The following is a 21665-nucleotide window of genomic DNA, read 5'->3' as shown; positions in this document are numbered from 1 at the left end:
TGATACTTTAAACTGTAATAAAGAACTCGGTCACAGATTTTCATTTTTTTAATGTGTAATTACAGGCAGAAAATTATTTCCAAAATTATTAGTTTTTATATAATTCATTATTTCCTTATTATTTGTCATAGAACAATAATCTATACATTATTTGAAAGCTATTTAAATGCACTTTAATATGGTATTAGAAAATGTGTGCTGAATTTCATCGATCCCTACACAATGTTTCTTTGTTGTTTTTGATGACTTATTGATTTATTGTTGTTCTTGACTGACATGTAAATTGTTGGTACTGCATTCCGCATTTTATTTGTATTACTGTAATTTAACAACCAAATTAACAAACTCGACGAAATGGTAACTCACCCGCTGTTCCTTCGAAAAGGAAATTTTTCTTCCGACACTTCTCGACGAAATGTTACTCACCCGCTGTTCCTCCGACACTCTTCGGCCATTAAAAAAAATCCCCAGGTGCGACATTATGTTCTCTCTTCAAAACTACACACGCAGGCTGACGTTCTTCCCACGGTTAATAGCTCCACGTCTCTAGGTACAATTCAAACTCAGAATTATTACTTTAAAATAAGAATTATGAGAGTAAAGGGGAGAATAACAAACATTTAAATGCCCTTCACATGCCAAAACACTTCCGTGTTTTATTAAATCTTCCCGCGTCGGAATAAAAAAAAAAATGCCGACTAGGGTTGCCAGATTCAGACATGTATCCGCTTTTATAAAGCATACACCTTCGTTAAAATATAGATTAGCGTCATCAGAGTCATATATTTGTTGCATTAATGTGGAATTTGTTTATTTGTTTAGACGATGTGCGAATAAAAATTAGACACCCTAAAACATTGCGAAGCGCTGTACAATTGATGTTGATGTGAACGCGGAAATAATCTGGAAACGGATAACTGGGCTCCAACTCAGCCATACCTACTTATTTAAAAGATAGTCACTCTTTCACTTGGAAGAGGATAAGAACCAATGAAGGAAAACATGATTAGTAAGAATGTCGTTTTTAAATCAGACGTTATATTTTCAGAAAGGGGGATAGCTATCTATATCCGGCAACAGGAGTTGCCATTTTCCGGCGCGGGAACATCTGAATGAAGTGTTGTTGCCTGGAAGCTCACTGGCGTCTTCAAATACCACGCATTTTATTTCACAATCGCCCTTTAAAAACACATAGTGGACGTTGTTAAACTTCGCTGAATATGTCCCAAAGTACATCGAGTAGATTGGATTGAAGTATTTCGTTCGATTATGGGTCGCTACGATGAGGTGAAAGTGTTGCTCAAAATATGGGAACAGAGCTTTGTCAAGGAGCACAAGAGGAAGCCCGACAAGGTAAATTGTTTTTTTGTGATCTGACATTTGTGATCTATTTTACTGCAACAGCAAAACCAGTTCTGACTATATTCACTCAAAATATGCAGAGCGATGTTGATCAAGCTTCCGAGGAGACTAGAGGTACGTGAATGCATCATATTTGTTTTTGTTTACTTGGGAAATGATTCAATTTCATATATTTCCCATTCCCAGGTTTATACAAAGAGTACTATAGTTTGAAACTGGCCAAAGAGAAAAGCATCAGGACAGATAACGTTGCAACCAGACATAACAGTGGACAGTGTGAATCTGCAGTTCAGAAGGTAATACCGTCATAATAATCACCCATACATTTAATTTCATGATAAAATCAAGTTGAAAACTCACGATACCACGATACTATACCCACTTGTACCAAAACAAAATAATTGTCAATTGTAAAGCTAGTGTATTATGTCATAATATGCAATGACTCACCCATATTGTGTTTTTTCAGGACTGCTGGGGTTCCCATTTGAATCGCAGCGCTTTACCAGCATCTTCGCCGAGACAGCTTTCTGTTTTGGACAAAGATGCTTTGAAGGCCTCTGCGCAATATTACGGTTTCAAGCTCAAGCACAACCTGACATCGCTGACACACAAGGTATCTCAAGTAGAAAGCCATGGTTGTGTTGTTGATTCTTTTGTTGACCTAGCCTACTTGTTGTTCTTGCAGGAGAAACCTGTCTCGTTGAAAAAACCTGGACGTGTGCCTGTGAACTCCTTAAAAAAAGATGCTCAAAATGTACAGAAAGATGTCACCAAGTCCCCTGATGTAGAATCTAGACAGAAGAAGCTCAGCCACGGAGTCATGGTTTCCAATAAGGTCTACCCAGTGCACCATGAAGAACCTCTTGAGCCGTTTCGGCCCATTTCAGGACCACCCAAAGGTTCTGAGAGTCCTGGGAGGACTCAAGTGTCGTCTATGTCCAGTGGAGGTATAGAAAAAGATTCAGGGACTTTACATCGAGGACTTGGATATGCAGATTTAGGGGGACTGCGAATGGCCGCCACTCCGGGAAAGCCTTCTCCCGCCAACAGGCTGAGCAATGTGGACAAGAAGTGGCTGGAAAGGTGTCAGGTTTTTGGTGAACTGGGAGCTGAAGAGAAGCCCGCGGCAGGAAACCAGGAGCGATGTCAGCCAAATGGGAAAGATGAGGAAAATCCAGCAGAGGTGAAAGATGCCATAACCGACAGTTCTGTAAATCCGCAAAAGAAACAAAACACTCAAGACTTAGCACCACTGATAGAAGCCAGCAGAAGCCCACCAAAGAAGAGCGTGAAGAGGCAGCGAGAAGTAGCGGCGACAGAGGAACAAGGAGCCTGTAAGAGGAGAAAGAAGAGTGAGAAAGGAGGCGAATGCGAGGAGAAAGCCCACAGAGGAGATGGGAAGAAGAGATGCAGGAAGAAGGGAAAAGAGGACACCCAGGGGGAGGAAGACCAAACGACAAAGGCACCAAAGAAGGTAGTCAATGATTAAAGAAATCCTATGAACTTATTCACCGCCATTCCCGAATTGGTTCGCATGTTGGTTTTTCTTTCGGGGGTGCCGATAAAGCCCTGGTCAGACCTCTGGCAATGTTTTTTCCCTTCCACGAGGGGGAAGCATTTGTCTTTTGTCCATGTTAGCGCTTTGTTACAGCTTCAGCGCTATATAAATCTATATATATATGTATTGTATTTTGTACTGCCGCCCCCATTTCAAGCTCAGATAACTCCAGTCCCATATAACTTAGAATTAACTTGAATTGGTTTCTTGAATTGAATGTTTGTGTCATCTTAAAACTGGGAAGAATTATCGGAGTTTTCCTTCCTCACCGTTGATTGAAAGAGTTCTACATATAGCTATCTAGCTGGCTCGCTATCTAGCTGGCTAGCCTTTTAGCTGGCTAGCTATATATTGGCTAGCTGGCTCGCTAGTTATCTATTGGCTAGCTGGTTAGATAGTTATCTATTGGCTAGCTATCTAGCTAGTTATCTATTGGCTAGCTATCTAGCTAGTTATCTATTGATGAGAAGGTTTCTTCAGCCGTCATCTGTACAAATTTGAAGGTTTCGGACGTTTCGCCTCCTATCCAAGAGGCTTCGTCAGCGAACTAAAGTCTGACTGGTCGTATCGGCCCTATTTATATATCCCTTTAGGGATATATAAATAGGGCCGATACGACCAGTCAGACTTTTGGGATATATAAATAGGGCCGATACGACCAGTCAGACTTTAGTGTGGCTGCCGCTGCTCACCCACAGAAAAACTCATCCTGTGACTATAATGTGACCTTGAGAGTTTTGAAAGGCACTTATAAATGAAATGTATTATTATTATTATTATTATTATTATTATTATTATTATTATTATTATTAAAACTCAATATTCTGCGATTCCTGCAATTTGAGTGATAATGACAAAAACCCTGGCACTGGAGTGGGCATATTGTTGCACATCGTCTGGCAGTGAATGAGTTAAAATAACCAGTAGGATATGTTTTACTCTAAAGAACTAACAGCCATGATAATTAACTCTTTAGGCTCCTCAAGAAAACTTGCTTGGAGAAGTCGAGGAAGATATCAGAAGATCAGATCACGCACAGCCAGTCCGAGTCAGGTAAGATTTGATCACATGCGCAACTTGACTACAAAGCCACATTTTGAGGTGGGGGCTGCTTTTGTCTTTTTTTCAGAGGCTCCAAAGTTACCGAGGGTAATTTCGTGAAAATCAATCTGAAGAAGAAATCTCACGTCAAAGGATATGCTCTCCGAGGAATGGCCCTGCGCAAACAAGTACGTGCATTTGTAAATACTTTGTCAAATTTGTCATTCAAGACACAAATTGGAGGAAACAGCAAAGAGTTGGTAACTTATTATTATTATTATTATTATTATTATTATTATTATTATTATTATTATTAATAATAATAATAATAATAATAATAATAATATTATAATTATTATTATTATTAATAATAATAATAATAATAAATTCAATTTATAAGCGCCTTTCAAAACTAATGTTAAGCACTACTCCGCCTTCGTCAGAGTGCGCTCTGACGAAGGCGGAAGTAGTCGCCGAAACATGTCAGGTATTTGAACACCGACAATACACTGTCTGTAAGTAAGGAATCTGCTTAACATTAGTTATCAAGTAGACAGGATGAATTTAGTACAACGAAGCCTTTCAAAACTCTCAAGGACACTTTAAAGTCACCGGATAAGAACAACAATGTTTTTCTGCGGGTGAGCAGCGGCAGGTAACGCACACACATTTAAATCAGAATTCCGACCTGTATGTCAGAATTCCGACCTGTATGTCAGAATTCCGACCTTTATGTCAGAATTCCGACTTTTTACTTAGAATTTCGACCTTTAACTCAGAATTCTGATTTATAAACTCAGAATTCTGACTTCGAACTCAGAATTTCGACCTTTAACTCAGAATTCCGACTTTTTACTCAGAATTCTGACTTTTAACTCAGAATTCCGACCTTTATGTCAGAATTCCGACCTTTATGTCAGAATTCCGACTTTTTACTTAGAATTTCGACCTTTAACTCAGAATTCTGACTTTTAACTCAGAATTCTGACTTCTAACTCACAATTTTGACCTTTAACTCAGAATTCTGACTTTTTAACTCAGAATTCTGACTTCTAACTCAGAATTCCGACCTTTAAGTCAGAATTCCGACCTTTAACTCAGAATTCTGACTTCAAACTCAGAATTCCGACCTTTAACTCAGAGTTCCGACCTTCAACTAATTTTCTGTCAACTATGCCATTTTTTGCCTTCAGTTGTCCATGCAGAAGTTCCAGCTCAAAGGTGAACGTTTTGGTGGTGGTGGGAGGATTTTTGGTCGAGGTCGCCGCGGAAACTATCGCGGCGGCCAAGGCGACACCTGTTTCAAGTGCAGCGGCACGGGACACTGGGCTGTTCACTGCAAGGGACCAGGTAGCGTGCATGGCCAAATTCACTCCCATTTTGGCAGCAAACTGCTTGGGTCTCAATTATTTGAGCCCTCTGCTAGTTGGTCGCATATTAACTCATTCACTGCCAGACATGTGCAAAAATGTGTCCAGTCCATTGTCACTTGAATTCTAGGATCCACGGAATATTGAGTTTTAGGACGACATAAACGTTCAATGCAGCGTTAGAAACATTAGACTCTCTTCTTTAGCTATCTATTAGCGCTTTATAAACCAATATGTGTGTTTTTATGTGCTTCCTCATGTTTTAGTAGTGAGAATTACGGCTCTTTTTAGAGAGCCAATTCTCAGTTTTTTTTTTTTTTTTGTTTTTGTTGCTTAAATTAATTGACTACCAAAAACGATGTATAATGAATGACAAATGCTAAAAATATATAATATATCATTTTTAATTATACATATTAACAATCTATCTATCTATCTATCTATCTATCTATCTATCTATCTATCTATCTATCTATCTATCTATCTATCTATCTATCTATCTATCTATCTATCTATCTATCTATCTATCTATCTATCTATCTATCTATCCATCCATCCATCCATCCATCCATCCATCCATCCATCCGAGCCGCATAATGTGGCTAAAAAAGACAGACAATTACAACAGACAATACATCTAATTTCTGAATGTAAAGTGAGGTAGTGTCGTATGTAAAGTGAGATAGTGACGTATGTAAAGTGAGGTAGTGTCGTTTGTAAAATGACGTAGTGTAATAATGCAAAAACAAAACAAAAAAGGTTGAAGTGAGGTCTTGCAGAAAAAAACAGAAACAAATAGAGGTCAGGGTGATAGTACAGTGTAGCGTGTACTCAGAGTTCGGTGAGTTTGACAGTGGGAAGGGGCAGGGCTGGGAGGGAGTTGAGTCTCCTGACTGCCTGGTGGCAGAAAATGTCCTTGAATGGCAGTGAATGAGTTAATAAATGTGTGACCTTTATTCCTTGTAGATATGCCGACTATATCATAACAACAGAGACTTTTGGTTTTGTTTTGACCAAGATCCCATTTTGCCTCGCAGCCCCACCGCCTTCTCACCTCGACCAGCAGCCCGTCGAAAAAGAAGAACCCTTTGAGCTGCCCACCTTGGAGGAGGTTGCCAGGGCGACTGGAACACTGCAATCCCAGGAACAAGGTGCCTGTCCCAAAGAAGAGCAAGAACCGGAGAACAGCGGCAACGATGAAGCACTGCTCAACGTTATCCGTCCCGATTATGAACGTCCGGCACCTCCGGCTCCGGTTGAGCCGCTTTACGGTCTCACGGACGATGGCAAAATCCAGGGTAATGGAATACAATTTTTCTTAATTGATAATTGCAAAAGCGTAACATAACTTTATGCGGGTTCAGAGACACCGGATGACGTCTTTGTTGCTCTCCGAGAACTTGGCTACAACTCGTTCAGAGCGGGGCAGGAGGAAGCCATCATGAGGATCCTTTCAGGTACATAAAGCGTGCACCGAGTTCCCACTACACCGGAGATACTGCAAGATACATACGGAAAAAAGATATAATAATAATAATAATAATAATACATTTCATTTATAAGCATCTTTCAAAACTCTCAAGGTCACTTTGCAGTCACAGGATACGTTTTTCTGTGGGTGAGCAGCGGCAGCCACACGCGCCAGCGTTCACTCAACCCGGAAGTAACTCAAATAGATCGAAAGCAAGCTAGCTAGCTAACCAACGGATCACACGATTCAAGAAGTACTTACGAGGATGTGCTAAAGAAAAATATACTTTTGGCTATCTAGCTGGTTAGCTATTAGCTGTCTAGCTGGTTAGCTATTAGCTGTCTAGCTGGCTGGCTGTTAGCTGGCTAGCTGTTGCTATAATTAACTATTTTTACTGATGAAAGAAGACAGTCTAAGGTTTCTTACGCTGAATTGAATGGTCATGTAGTCCTAAAACTAAATTTTCTGTGGGTTCTACAATTTGAGTGAAAATGACAAAAACCCTGGCACTGGAGTGGGCACATTTTGCACATCGTCTGGCAGTGAATGAGTTAAAGGACAACCGACGTCACTTTTTTTGTTTTTTAACTGACATCAGAAAAATGTTTTATAGCATCTAAAATACCCAAAACACGCAGTATGATATTTTTAGTCAAATGCAAAACACCAATAAAAATAACTTAGTGTCCCAAAACTGCCACTTGCATTAAAGGACAACCGACACCCCGGACAAGTTGCGTCCATAATTTGTAAAATCACTTCAAATGACTTCTACTGAGCGCATTTTACAAAGATTCCACCGCATACAGCTATATTTTATGTTTTAAGAACCGCGCTGAATATTCATGAAGTCTTGTTTTCGAGTTGATGACGATGCCTTAAGTAACGTCACGGAGGGAACGCTCCTGACCGGGAAAGCAACACACAATGCATTTTGGGTACTTTGTTTTGTCTGAAAACACCATGTTGATCGCGAAATTAGAAGGAAAACTACATAAATAACGTGATGGTGAATCGTTGTGTGTCGCAGCAATTGCGGTAACTTTCATAAAGAAGGTGTAAGTTTACACAAATTCCCAGTGAACAAATCAGCCCATTTCCAACGGAGCTTGTGCGCCATCTTGTGCATTTCCTGGGCGCTACATTGGAGTCCAGACGGCTCAAATTGATACGGAAGGACTTCTTTAATCGATTGCAAACATTTATGCTTTCCTCTTCAGAACTATTTGAACCATACTTATCAATGGATGAGTAACAAGAAAGCATCTTCTCCGAATCTGAACTCTCTGAAGCCATTGTTTTGATTATGGAGCAAGGCAGTTTGTGAAGGAGTATCCTGGCGTGATGTCACGAACAAACGGGCGGGACTTTCTGAATCTGCCCAGTTTCGAGCTCGTTTGGTGGCAGTTTTGGGACACTTTAAAGGACAACCGGCGTCACTTCTTTGTTTCTTAACTGACATCAGAAAAACGTTTTATAGCATCTAAAATACCCAAAACACGCAGTATGAGATTTTTATTCAAATGCAAAACACCAATAAAAATGACTTAAAGTGTCCAACATCTGCAAAAAATTGAGCTGCGAATTGGGCATTTTCAGAAAGTCCCGCCCCCAGTTCGTGACGTCACGCCAAGACGTCTAGCATTGCTAGTGAATCAAAACAATTGCTTCAGATTCGGAGAATATGCTTTATTGTTACACATCCAGTTATGAATATGATTCAAATAGTCCTGAAGTCCTGATTCAAATAGTCCTGAAGAGGAAAGCATACATTTTTTGCAATCGATTATTTGTGCCATTTTGAGGCAATATTGGGGGGAAATCTCTCACCCAAAAAAAGAGGCACGAAATGGCGACCTCCTGTGGCCACCTCCGTTTCCACAGACTGATAAATTCCTTATATGGCGCTTGGACGCCCTCTTCTGGCCTTCTGGCGGCTTTTGGGTGCAACACGAGGTCCCCAGACCAAACAAGTACAGCAAAATACAATGACGTCATGGAAGGACCGTTAGAATGCATCTTTTTTACGGTCAGGGAAGGTCCTTTAGTGACGTCACGTACGGATTTGTCACCAACTCAAAAACAAGACTTCTTGAATATTCAGCGCAAGTCTTAAAACGTAAAATATAGCTTATATGCGGTGGAATCTTTGTAAAATACGCTCAGTATAAGTCATTTGAAGCCATTTTACAAATTATGGACAAAACTTGTCCGGAGACGTCGCTTGTCCTTTAAAGGGGATTGGAGGTCGAAAATATTTGGTTCATTATAAGTTACCGAATTATGTGCAGGTCTCTCCACCCTGGTGGTGTTGTCAACGGGAATGGGGAAGTCACTCTGCTATCAGCTACCGGCTTATTTGTTTGCCAAGCGGTCCGCTAGCATCACTTTGGTCATTTCCCCACTCGTCTCGCTCATGGATGACCAGGTCCTGCACCCACCGCAGCACCATTTTCACTTTTGGGCCGCCGATTCAAACCCCAGACTGAAAACCTGCTGTGAATGTGTGTTTCTGTAGCTGTCTGGCCTGCCAGCCAATTTGAAAGCAGCTTGCATCCACTCCAACATGACCATGAAACAGCGTGAAGCCGCCATACAAAAGGTAACGAGTCGCCGTTTTCACAGCTGTGATGGATTTGGATCCTGGAGTATTTCCGTGGTATGGTTCCCTCAGGTCAAGGCAGGTCTGGTATGCGTGCTGCTGCTCTCCCCTGAAGCGCTTGTTGGCGGTGGCGGCGGCTCCAGGTTGGGGTGCCTCCCTTCGCCCCAGGAGCTTCCCCCTGTGGCCTTTGCGTGCATCGATGAGGCCCACTGCGTTTCGGAATGGTCGCACAATTTCCGTCCGTGCTACCTCCGGCTTTGTAAGGTGAAGGAAAAATGTTTTGTTTGTCACTCATGTACAGACGCTCCACCAATTTATGAACGAGTTACGTTCCTCCGAACGGTCGTTTGTAAGGTGAATTTGTTTGTAAGTTGAATATACTTATGTTTAAAGGACAGCCGACACCTCCAGACAAGTTGCGTCCCTAATTTGTAAAATCACTTCAAATGACTTCTACTGAACGCATTTGACAGATTCCAGCGCATATAGCTATATTTTACGTTTTAAGACTTGCGCTGAATATTCATGAAGTCTTGTTTTTGAGTTGATGACAATACCCTAAGTAACGTCACGGAGGGAACGGAAACAAACTTAACTGACATCAGAAAAATGTTTTATAGCATCTAAAATACCCAAAATACGCAGTATGATATTTTTATTTAAATGCAAAACAGCAATAAAAATGACTTAAAGTGTCCAAAATCTGCAAAAAATTGAGCTGCGAATTGGGCATTTTCATAAAGTCCCGCCCCCAGTTTGTGACGTGGAGCTTGGACGCCCTCTTCTGGCGGCTTTTGGGTGCAACACGAGGTCCCCAGACCAAACAAATACAGCAAAATACCGCTACAAGGCGTTCCTTTTGTGATGTCACGTACGGACTCGTCACCAACTCAAAAACAAGACTTCCTGAATATTCATCGCGAGTCTTAAAACGTAAAATATAGCTATATGCGTTCTTATTAAAATACACTCAGTAGAAGTCATTTGAAGCCATTTTACAAATTATGGACACAACTTGTCCGGAGACGTCGGTTGTCCTTTAAGGCTTGTATAAGTACCCTATTGGTTTAACTAAAAAATAACAATTTCATAAAATAAATGCTCTATAACGGTATGTCCATGTACAACTGGAGAGAATACTACATATGTTACTACAAGAATTCGTCGTTCATATGTACCGTCGTTCGTAACTCGAATGTTCATAAGTAGGGGAGCAACTGTACAACTGTTGACACGCTCTTAGCTTTTTTTGTTGTAGGTGTTGAGGGAACGCTTGGGCGTGCGATGCTTTCTCGGGTTGACAGCCACAGCCACGTTGTCCACGGCCCTGGACATCGCCCAACATTTGGACATCACCGACCAGGATGGAATTGCGGTCCGATCCGCCGCCGTTCCCGCCAACCTTCACCTTTCTGTGTCTATGGACCGTGAGAAGGATCAGGTACATCTCATTTCCAAGCGCCTTTCAAAACTCTCAAGGTCACTTCACAGTCACAGGACAAGTTTTTCTGTGGGTGAGCAGCGGCAGCCTCACGCTCCAGCGTTCACTCAACCCGGAAGTAACTCAAATAGATTGAATGCTAGCTAGCTAATATATATCCAATAGATAGCTAATAGATAGACAGCTAGTCAGCCGTATAACTAATAGATAGCCAGTTATTTAGCGAGCCAGCCAGATAACTAATAGATAGCAAATAGATAGCCAGCTACGTAGCGAGCTAGACATTTAAAGAACAACCGACACCATTTTCTTGTTTCCCAACTGACATCAGAAAAACGTTTTATAGCATCTCAAATACCCAAAACACGCCGGCTAATTTTTTTAGTCAAATGCAAAACACAAATAAAAATGAGTTAAAGTGTCTCAAAACTACTTCAAAATGACCTCGGAGATGCCGAGTTTCAGAAGGTCACGCCAGGACGTCTTTGCCTTGCTCTAGAATCAAAACAATGGCTTCAGATTCGGAGAATATGCTTTCTTGTTACTCATCCAGTTATGAATATGATTCAAATAGTTCTGAAGGGGAAAGCATAAATATTCAAGAGTGTCATGTTACGACATTTTTTTCCCCCAAAAGGCTTTGGTGTCCTTGTTGAAAGGCGATCGCTTCGGCTGCCTGGATTCGGTCATCGTCTACTGCACCAGGAGGGAGGAGACCGCTCGCGTGGCTGCGCTTCTGAGGACCTGCCTGCAGGGGACGCTTCTGAAACAAAACAAAGAGATCAGCAATAGCCAAGAAGCACAATTCAACCCCACAGGGAAAAAGAAGAAAGAACTTGGTGAGCTGCTAGTTGGTTTTGGGTCCATCATCCCTGGACTGTTTTAGCCCAGCCCCTAAAAACAAAAAAAAAATCCATCTGTGCCTTGGTTGATCCATTTTCCAGCAAGGAAGAAGATTCGTAAACCCCTCAAGTGGCAGGCTGAGTCGTACCACGCCGGTCTCTTGGGATCGGAACGCCGCCGGGTTCAGAACAACTTTATGTGTGGCGAGCTGCGGATAGTGGTGGCCACTGTGGCGTTTGGAATGGGACTGGACAAGTCGGACGTGCGAGGAATTATTCATTATAACATGCCAAAGGTGCGCAGTCGGATTCTCAATTAGTACTTGACGCAGATACTTTGACTGTCCTGAGATTAGACGAATAATAATACATTTCATTTATAAGCGCCTTTCAAAACTCTCAAGGACACTATAATAGTAATAATAATAATAATAATAATCATGAATTTAATTTATAAGCGCCTTTCAAAACTCCCAAGGTCACTTTAGCCTCAGAAGATATTTGTCACACAGTGGAGAAATGTAATAATAATAATAATGATAATTATTATTATTATTATAATAAATTTGATTTATAAGCTTATTATTATTATTTTTTTTCTGTGGGTGAGCAGCAGCAGTCACACACGCCAGTGTTCATAAAATAAATTTGATTTATAAGCGATTGACGAAAAGAAATTGTCTCACGTACATCCGCTTCAGTTACAAGCCGCGACAATCAAAAACAGTGCTGGCGATGAATGAAATGGCCAAAAAAATGCCAAAAATGAAAAAAAGCAAGGCTCGTTTTACCTAACGGCTGCCTACTCGAGCGCCATTTTGGACTTCTTCACATGACTGTCACATTATTTCTTCAGAGCTTTGAGAGCTACGTCCAAGAAATCGGAAGAGCAGGGAGAGATGGCCAACCGGCGCACTGTCACCTCTTTCTTGATCCTGAAGTAAGTGGAATTCAAACCTTCACAATATTCAAGAAATAACCCACTTTTCGCTTAATTTTGTCGGATAATCAATCTTTATGCTACAGGGTATGGACCTGCATGAGTTACGGCGTCACATCTATTCCGACACGGTGGACTACTACACGGTGAAGCGGCTGATCCAGAAAGTGTTCCCGCCATGTAAATGCAGACAGATTCAGCGGAAACAGCAGCAACTCATCCAGGTAAAGATGTCCGCGAGCATGCACGTCCCACCTGATGAAGATGATGATGATGGTACGTCTTCTTATCAAAAGGAGGTCAGCGATGCCGAGATGATGGAGATGTCCAATCAGGAAACCGGTCGCAACACCCCCGCCTGGCAGGAGATGGTACAGTGTGTAGACATTGGTCATAAAATGGCCGATACGGAGGCTGAAAAAGTCACCACGGAGGCTGTGGGTGACCAGGAAGTTGAAAGGTCGTCCGAGTGGCCCGCGGAAAGAGTTTGTCACACTCATGAGAGGGCCATGCCCATCCAGGAAACGGTCGAGACCCTGGACATCACAGAAGAAGGTAGTTAGTAGCACACGTTCATTCGACTGCACGTTTCGGCTGCAGACTAGTTGGGCTGGAGATATGTCTTTGATTGGATTGGATTAGCCTTTATTAGTCTCGCAGTGGAGAAATTTACATTTCACGGCAGCAACGTGATGAGAGTAAAGGAAAGGAAGAAGTAGAAAAACAAAACACAGGAGCTGCTGTAAAGGCAGCTACTCTCGCGGCGCCATCTTGAAGTCAGAACAACAACAGAAAACACACAATAACAAATAATCCGACATAACACAAAAAACACCAACAGTCATGGGGAAAGTCGTTAAGATTGCAAAATTGTCCATGTTTTCAAGTTCCTGTTGTGTTTATCATTTTGCTTTGTGTTGACTATTATGTTAAGCGATTTGTTACATCTGCAGCTGTTTTGTTCTCTATTCCCCGCCCCCAGTTTTCAGTTAAAACCACGGGATTGGTCAAGAACGCAGCAGTGAGGGGATGTGGTTTAAACATGAAAGAGACAGGCAGACGACAGTGAGAGAGTTTCAACTTTGATAGTTCAAAGGCAGAGTGTCGACTGCATGGTTAAAATATCCCATCAATCTGGCTCCACAAACAACCTGCACAAGCCATCCGTAATATGATGCAAAAAGCTTTCAACCCAGCTAAACAGAACACAATTAATGAGGAACTAGGTGAAATTATCGCAGAGAAAGCACCTCCAAGGGATCATTCCTCAAGATGGTGAAAGAAGGCTACGTTCCTCATCAAGTTTTTCATGCTGATGAAACCGACCACTCCATTCCATCAAGCCATCAACAACCATCACAGATGTAAATAAAACGACTTTATTATATAGTACAGTTTATTTCTTTAATTATAATACCATAGCACATTTATTATACATAAAATAAGGTATATTTGGTGTAGTTTTAAGACTTGGAAAATTAGAAAGTAGAAAATTTTATGGGGACCTGGGAACGGATTATTCTCATTTTAATGGTTTCCTAAGGGAAAATAATTTTTAGGATACACACTTTTCGCCTTACACACTGTCTGGGAACCAATTAAATTCGTAAGCCAAGGTATCACTGTAGTAGATTGATTTTTTGTTTTTATTTTTACAATTACTGCCTCAAGATGTCATCAGTTATCACTACCCGTCATGATTCCGTCAGCAGCCATTTGAGGCCGTACATTTATATCTCATACATGCTCTCGACATCCATATTTTATGTGTGCGTTTATTTTTTTCATAGGTATTGAGACACTTCTCTGTTATCTGGAGCTCCATCCACAACGCTTCGTGGAGCTTCTCCACCCCACGCTTTCTGTGTGCAAAGTCAGCTGCTATGATGGACCCAAACAGCTGCGGAATATCACCAAAATGTAAAAACACGTCACTCAACTTACCCTCCAACGTCCAATCACATCTTTTTTTTTTTTTTTTTTTTTTTTTTTTTTGCAGTTGCCCGCCCGTCGCCGTCGTGCTGGCCCGCAGGCGCATGGCGGGCGATAGTTTGGAGTCGTGCAGCCAATTGGAGTTTGACGTGGTGGAGGTCGCTGACATGATGGGGTGGCAGCTCCCGTTGGTCAAAAGGGGACTCCGGCAGCTGCAATGGAGCACGGGGAAAGGTGCTTTGATGCTCAAGTTGGATTACAATTTTAAAGGACAACCGACACCCCAGACAAGTTGCGTCCATAATTTGTAAAATCACTTCAAATGACTTCTACTGAGCACATTTGACAAAGATTCCACCGCATATAGCTATATTTTACGTTTTCAGACTCGGGCTGAATATTCATGAAGTCTTGTTTTCGAATTGATGACGATGCCCTAAGTGACGTCATGGAGGGAACGCCCCTGACCGAGAAAGCGACACACGACGCATTTCGGGTACTTTTTTTCATCTGAAAACACTGTGTTGATCGCGAAATTAGAATGAAAACGACAGAAACAACGCGATGGTGAATCGTTGTGTGTCGTAGCCAATTGAGGTAACGTCGCGGGGTGAAGTTTTTCTGCGGTTAAGCGGCGGCGGCCGCATGCGTCAGCGTTCACTCAGCCCCGAAGTAACTCAAATCTATTCACTAGCTATTAGCTATCTTTTCGCGAGGTATTATCTATCTATTCGCTAGGTATTTGCTATCAATTCGCGAGGTATTAGCTATCTATTCGCTAGGTATTAGCTATCTATTAGCTATCTATTAGCTGGCTATTAGCTATCTATTTGCAAGCTATTAGCTATCTTTTCGCTTGCCATTAGCTATCTATTCACTAGACATTAGCTATATTTTCGCTAGCTATTAGCTATCTTTTCGCTTGCTGGCTAGCTTGCTTTCTATTTGAGTGACTTCCGGGTTGAGTGAACGCTGGCGCGTGTGGCTGCCGCTACTCACCCACAGAAAAAAACAGTATCCTGTGACCTTGAGAGTTTTTAAAGGCGCTTAGAAATGGAATGTATTATTATTATTATTATTATTATTATTATTATTATTTGACACAAATTCCCAGCAAACAAATCAGCCCATTTCCAATCGAGCTTGTGCGCCATCTTGTGCATTTTCTGGGCGCTACATTGGAGTCCAGACGGTTCGAATTGATATGGAAGGACTTCTTTAATCGATTGCAACAATTTATGCTTTCCTCTTCAGAACTATTTGAATCATATTCATAACTGGATGAGTAACAAGAGAGCATCTTCTCCGAATCTGAACTCTCTGAAGCCATTGTTTTGATTCTGGAGCAGGGCAGTTTGTGAAGGAGTATCCTGGCGTGAGGTCACGAACAAGGGGGCGGAACTTTCTGAATCTCACCAGTTCCAAGCTCATTTCATGGCAGTTTTAGGACACTTTAAGTCATTTTTATTGGTGTTTTGCATTTGACTAAAAATATCAGCCAGCAGTTTTGAGTATTTTAGATGCTATAAAACGTTTTTCTGATGTCAGGAAACAAAAAAATAGTGTCGGTTGTCCTTTAATCATGTGTGAATTTGTACTTCTGCGTTGTACTTGAACTCGCTCTTGGTGTGCAGCTGGCGGGCGGAGTGGCGTCCTCGTGGAATTCTCTTCCCTGTCCTTTTACTTCCGCTCCTACGGTGACCTTTGCGATGACGAACTGGACAAGGTGTGCCGGTTCCTGCATAAACGCGTACAGGACCGAGAGAGGTCGCAGCTCTACCAGTTGAGTACCTGCTTCAAGGCCTTCAAAAGGTACACATCCACAAACGTGTCTCTCATCGGGCTTGAACTACTAAAAGTTGCTCTGACGACATAGCGTAAAATACTTGTAGATTACATGTGTTAAGTATAATTGTTTTTATTTCACCAGTGTGTCCTTCAAGAGTGTGCAGTCCTGTTTGGACAACTCAGACGAGGGTCCAAGTCTCAGACTGAAGGACCTTCTGTTAGACTACTTTGACAAACGGCGGGAAAGAGACCTGACTCTGGAACCGCTGGAACCAGAGGACAGCCTGCAGCAGTATAAGGTGACGAAAACAACTCTGGTGATGTTCTAAACTATCGTCTGGATTATTCTGATTCTTATTTTTTGATAGCTTTTGGACTGGGAGAATCAGATCCGAGCAGACATCAGGAGTTTCCTGTCTAACAGAAGTGATGAGAAGTTCTCAGGAAGAGCTGTTGCTCGAATCCTCCATGGCATCGGTGAGACATAACTTTCTATATATTTTATTATAGCATAAGAAAATTATAATCGGAGCAAATAAAGGCTAGAAAAGCCCGACCGTGTTCTAACCACGAGATGGCGCCATACAGTAAGTGAAAATTCACTGCTTATTAAACTTTTGGGTGGTTTTCTATCTAGCTATCTATCTATCTGATTGGATTTGCCTTTATTAGTCTCGCAGTGGAGAAATTTACATTTCACAGCAGCAAATTCTATCTATCTATCTATCTATCTATCTATCTATCTATCTATCTATCTATCTATCTATCTATCTATCTATCTATCTATCTATTGGATTGGATTTGCCTTTATTAGTCTCGCAGTGGAGAAATTTACATTTCACAGCAGCAAATTCTATCTATCTATCTATCTATCTATCTATCTATCTATCTATCTATCTATCTATCTATCTATCTATCTATCTATCTATCTATCTATCTATCTATCTATCTATCTATCTATCTATGTATCTAGATAGATAGATAGATAGATAGATAGATAGATAGATAGATAGATAGATAGATAGATAGATAGATAGATAGATAGATAGATAGATAGATAGATAGATAGATAGATAGATGTATACATTGTTTGTTTGTTTGTTTTTTAGGTAGTCCGTGTTACCCGGCCCAAATTTACGGCAGAGATCGACGCTACTGGCGGAAGTACATCCATTTTGACTTCAACCAGCTTATCAAGCTGGCCACTCAAGAGATCATTCAATTCAAGTAAAACATACTTTTTTTGAAACAAATTTCATTGTGTATCTTTGTATATAAATAAAATTATTTTTTCAAAGTCGCTGAATTTTATTTGTAAAATATCCAAACTAATGGATCGCTTTTGACTCAGAAGGCAAACATTGACATGTCATAAATTCAAACTGGGGAATGCCCTCCGTTTCCTCATTGTTAATGTTTATCCAACCTATCTTGCTTACCTACCCAATGAGGTCAGGCTGACCTCATTACATGCCTGCACACACACCGCTAATATTGCATTTCGGGGGTTCTGATCATATCCAAATGGCGAAACAAACAATTTTCTAAATCAGGACACCATCATTAACATCAGTCAGGGACCTTCCGCGCTGCCCGCCTTGTGAGTTGTCATTAAAGTGAGTGCAACAGGGACACCAGTACAGTATATGTTATATGTGTGATGACTTGTCACTGGACTCTGGCCCTAACAAAGATGTTCACATAAACTCCGCAGATTAAATGAGGCTGATTTAAAAAAGAAGTCTTTGCCAGCAAGTTTGAGGACGCAGTCTATTTTTAGAAACCTTTGTTTGATTAAAATGTTGAATCACCTAAAATGAGCAAAAAAACAAATGTGAATTATGAAATCAAGCAATTTAAAAGGTACATACACATAAAAAATGCAGATTAGATGTGAAAATTTACAAACTTCTTAATGTTCTATAACGTACAAAACAATAAACGAAAATCCTGTGTGGCAAAAAGAAAGTTTTTGCATGGAAATAAAGTGCCAAAAACAGTCTTGTGCAAGCAAATTTATTATTCAAACTGCTTAACGCATTCACTGCCATTCGTGAATTTATTTGGGATTTACAATATGACGTTTCAGATTTTTTTTTAGAGTTCTGTTTTTTTCATGCTTGGCTGCCGATAAAGCGCTGGCCATGGCCTCTGGCAATGTTTTTTTCTTTTCCCACAACCAATATTTACCAGTATTTCATTGTATTTTCTACAGCCGTCCCCATTTCAAGCTCATATAACTCCAGAACTATATAATTTAGGAATTAATTCTTTTTTTTCTGATGAAAGAAGAGTGTCTAAGGTTTCTAACGCTGCATTGAATGTTTATGTAGTCCTATGTTTTATTTATTATCTAGCTAGCTGGCTATTGGCAATATCGATAGCTCGCTAACTATTTGGGTCAGGAAGCATATTAGCTATCTAGTTGGCTGGCTATCTATTAACTATATTGCATTCTATTAGCTCGCTAGCTGGCTATCTCTTATAACTATGTAGCATTCTATTAGCTAGCTAGCTAGTTTTGTATCTTCTTGAGTTATTCCGGGTTGAGTGAATGCTGGCGCGTGTGGCTGCCGCTGCTCACCCACAGAAAAGCTTAATCCTGTGACTGTAAAGTGACCTTGAGAGTTTTGAAAGGAGCTTATAAATTAAACTTATTATTATTATTATTATTATTATTGTTATTATTATTATTATTAATAATAATAATCATCATATTATTATTTTCATTATTATAAAACTCAATAGTCCGTGGGTTTCCTGGAATTCGAGTGAATGACAAAAACCATGGCACTGGAGTGGACACCTTTTTTTGCATGTCTGGCAGTGAATGAGTTAAATATGCAAAATATATACGTAAACTGTCATTCACATTTTACCTTTACATTTACCATCAGGGAAATTTGGTGATGAGTTTAAATAAAACAACTTTTTTGTCACTCTTGTGACACTAAATAACCTAAGTACACACATGTACACACACAAACTGCAGTTATATAAATCTTATGCATGAAGAATAACCCCCGTGTATTTTACAATCAAATGAAGGTGAGTTTAAGTTGCTGTTATGTGCCTGTGAAGTCACTTACATGGTAAAAAGTCAGCGCGTAGTTGCGCGTTCAAAGTCCCTTTTCGCCGACTTTATTTGTTCATAAAATCGGGCGATCGTACAAGACTCGCAAATTTTTGAAGTGCAACATCTTGGGTCACGTGTTTTTTATATTCTAAAGAATCCGACAGCAGTCGTCACGACGCCCCATTTCCTTGGATTATATTTAATTGTATAAAATCGTTTCATTTTGCATATACGTAGTCTATATTATGTTATTCTCCTCCACACATTTCACATCCTAGAAAATGATGCATCCCTCACGTGTTAAAACCTGAGCGGGTGGAAGATGCTAGAAGCTGATGTTCTCCTCGTAGAGGGACAAAAGCAGCAGGGTGGCCCAACCGCAAAGCAGGCCGACGTTCTGCAGTGCGAAGATCAGCCACGGCCTCTTGGATTTCATGTGCATCATGGTGGGTAACTGGAGTGGGGGACAACATCAAATATTGCATTTTATTAAAATTGGTTGGTTGGATGGATGGGTAGAGAGCGATAGAGAGAGAAAGAGAGAGAGAGATAGGTAGGTAGGTAGAGAGAGATACAGTGATACTTTGTCTTACAAACTTAATTGGTTCCCAGACAGTGTGTAAGGTGAAATGTGTGTATCCCAAAAATTAATTTGTCATAGGAAACCATTAAAATTAGAATAATCCGTTCCCAGGTCCCCGTTAAACACAATTTTCTACTAATTTTCTAAGCCTTAAAACGACACAAACTATACCTTATTTTACGTACAATAAATGTGCTATGGTATTATAATTAAAGAAATAAACTGTACTGTATAATAAAGTGGTTTTATTGACCTTTGTGATGGTCATTGATGGCTTGATGGAATGGAGTGTCATCAGCATTAAACACTTGATGAAGAACGTAGCTTTCTTCTTTCACTATCTTGAGGAATTATCCCTCGTAGGTGCTTTCTCTGCGATAATTTTACCTAATTTCTCATCAATTGTGTTCTGTTTAGCTGGGTTGATAGCGTACAGAGTGTACAGATGGCTTGTGTGGGTTATTTCTGGAGCCTGTTTGATGGGATTTTTTAACCTTGCAGTCTACACTCTGCCTTGGACCCGTTTCAACTATCAAAGTTGAAACGGGTCCAAATGTCACTGTTTTCTATCCATTTTGTCATTCTCTCTCTTTCGTATGCCTGTCTCTTTAATGTTTAAACTACATCCCCTCACTGCTGCTTTCTTGACCAATCACGTGGCATTAACCGACGACTGGGGGCGAGGAATAGAGGATCAAAACAAGCCGGCTGCCATTTTCTTGCTAGGACAACGGGCTCGTTCGCAAACGACACATCACTCATTGTGGCAGCTTCGTGTGTATCCCGAAAAATAGTTCGTATGCCAAGGTAAAATTGTCATACATTTAACGTTCGTAAACCGAAAAGTTCGTAAGCCAAGGGGTTCATAAACCAAGGTATCACTGTAGATGATTTTTTAAAATCCCTTCCTGATTCCTGATTCCAATGTGTACTGTATTTACTATCTCCACTGAAAGGAATTCCACAGCACAATACTTAAAAAGTGGTAACACTCACCATATCAGCCAGGCCCACATAGAGAAAAAGGCCCGCGGTGATGGTGGCAATCCACTGCGTGGTGGCCAGGTCGGTCGCCACGCTCAGGGCGATGTAGAGGCCCACGAAAGACGTCATGGCGCTGCCGACGTTAAAAAGGAGCGCCCGGCGCACTGACATGCCGCAGTTGAGCAAAATGGCGAAATCCCCTTTGATGCACAAAAGCGTTCAAATGAACAATCAGGAAGTTATTTTTGTCGAAATGGCTTTCATTTCTGCTATTTTCCCAATAGCCGTCATGTTTTATTTGGAAGTGCGTATGTGTCACCTAGCTCGTGAGGCAGCTCGTGGCAGAGGACAGCCAGCGACGTGGCCAGTCCGGATTTCCACGACAGCGAGAAGGCAGCGCCCATCGCCAGGCCGTCGGCGAAGTTGTGGATGCCGTCCCCTATCGTGATCATGTAAGGCAGCAACCGGTGTTCTGTGCAAGGATAGCGTCCATATGTTAGTTAGCAATTGATCAATATCATTAGAGGTGCGCAAAAGGTTCCATGCTGACAGTCCCCTACTTATGAACATTCGAGTTACGAACAAAGGTAAATACAAACACCGACAGACAACCGACACCACTTTTTTGTTTCCTTACTGACATCAGAAAAACGTTTTATAGCATCTAAAATA

The 21665-nt window shown here is 41.0% G+C and overlaps 2 protein-coding genes across 2 annotated transcripts; one reads left to right on the top strand and one right to left on the bottom strand.

Moving 5' to 3' along the window:
• Nucleotides 1–886: 886 nt before the first annotated feature.
• Nucleotides 887–17602, top strand: recql4 (RecQ helicase-like 4). Its single transcript, XM_089023274.1, has 25 exons — nucleotides 887–1353; nucleotides 1443–1476; nucleotides 1549–1658; nucleotides 1832–1978; nucleotides 2051–2839; nucleotides 3900–3976; nucleotides 4053–4152; nucleotides 5158–5314; nucleotides 6372–6632; nucleotides 6699–6791; nucleotides 9097–9233; nucleotides 9324–9407; nucleotides 9480–9671; nucleotides 10666–10848; nucleotides 11486–11687; nucleotides 11793–11986; nucleotides 12547–12630; nucleotides 12717–12854; nucleotides 12927–13185; nucleotides 14421–14550; nucleotides 14630–14796; nucleotides 16197–16374; nucleotides 16493–16649; nucleotides 16719–16827; nucleotides 17460–17602. The coding sequence occupies exons 1-25, from the start codon at nucleotides 1270–1272 to the stop codon at nucleotides 17579–17581; spliced, it is 4188 nt and encodes a 1395-aa protein (XP_088879400.1). The 5' UTR covers nucleotides 887–1269; the 3' UTR covers nucleotides 17582–17602.
• Nucleotides 17603–18350: 748 nt separating this feature from the next.
• LOC148882710 (zinc transporter ZIP4-like) lies at nucleotides 18351–21614 on the bottom strand. Its single transcript, XM_089023275.1, has 3 exons — nucleotides 21313–21614; nucleotides 21006–21193; nucleotides 18351–19880 (listed from the first exon to the last, which is right to left on the bottom strand). Exons 1-3 carry the CDS (start codon nucleotides 21443–21445, stop codon nucleotides 19752–19754), a joined length of 450 nt encoding a protein of 149 aa, XP_088879401.1. The 5' UTR covers nucleotides 21446–21614; the 3' UTR covers nucleotides 18351–19751.
• Nucleotides 21615–21665: the final 51 nt, after the last annotated feature.

The sequence above is a fragment of the Hippocampus bargibanti genome, linkage group LG20 (genome assembly GCF_051943395.1).
Source record: "Hippocampus bargibanti isolate YZ-2025 linkage group LG20, ASM5194339v1, whole genome shotgun sequence".
NCBI lineage: Eukaryota > Metazoa > Chordata > Actinopteri > Syngnathiformes > Syngnathidae > Hippocampus > Hippocampus bargibanti.
The sequence above is the reverse complement of the archived record's forward strand: the minus strand, read 5'-3'. Positions and strand labels throughout refer to the sequence as shown.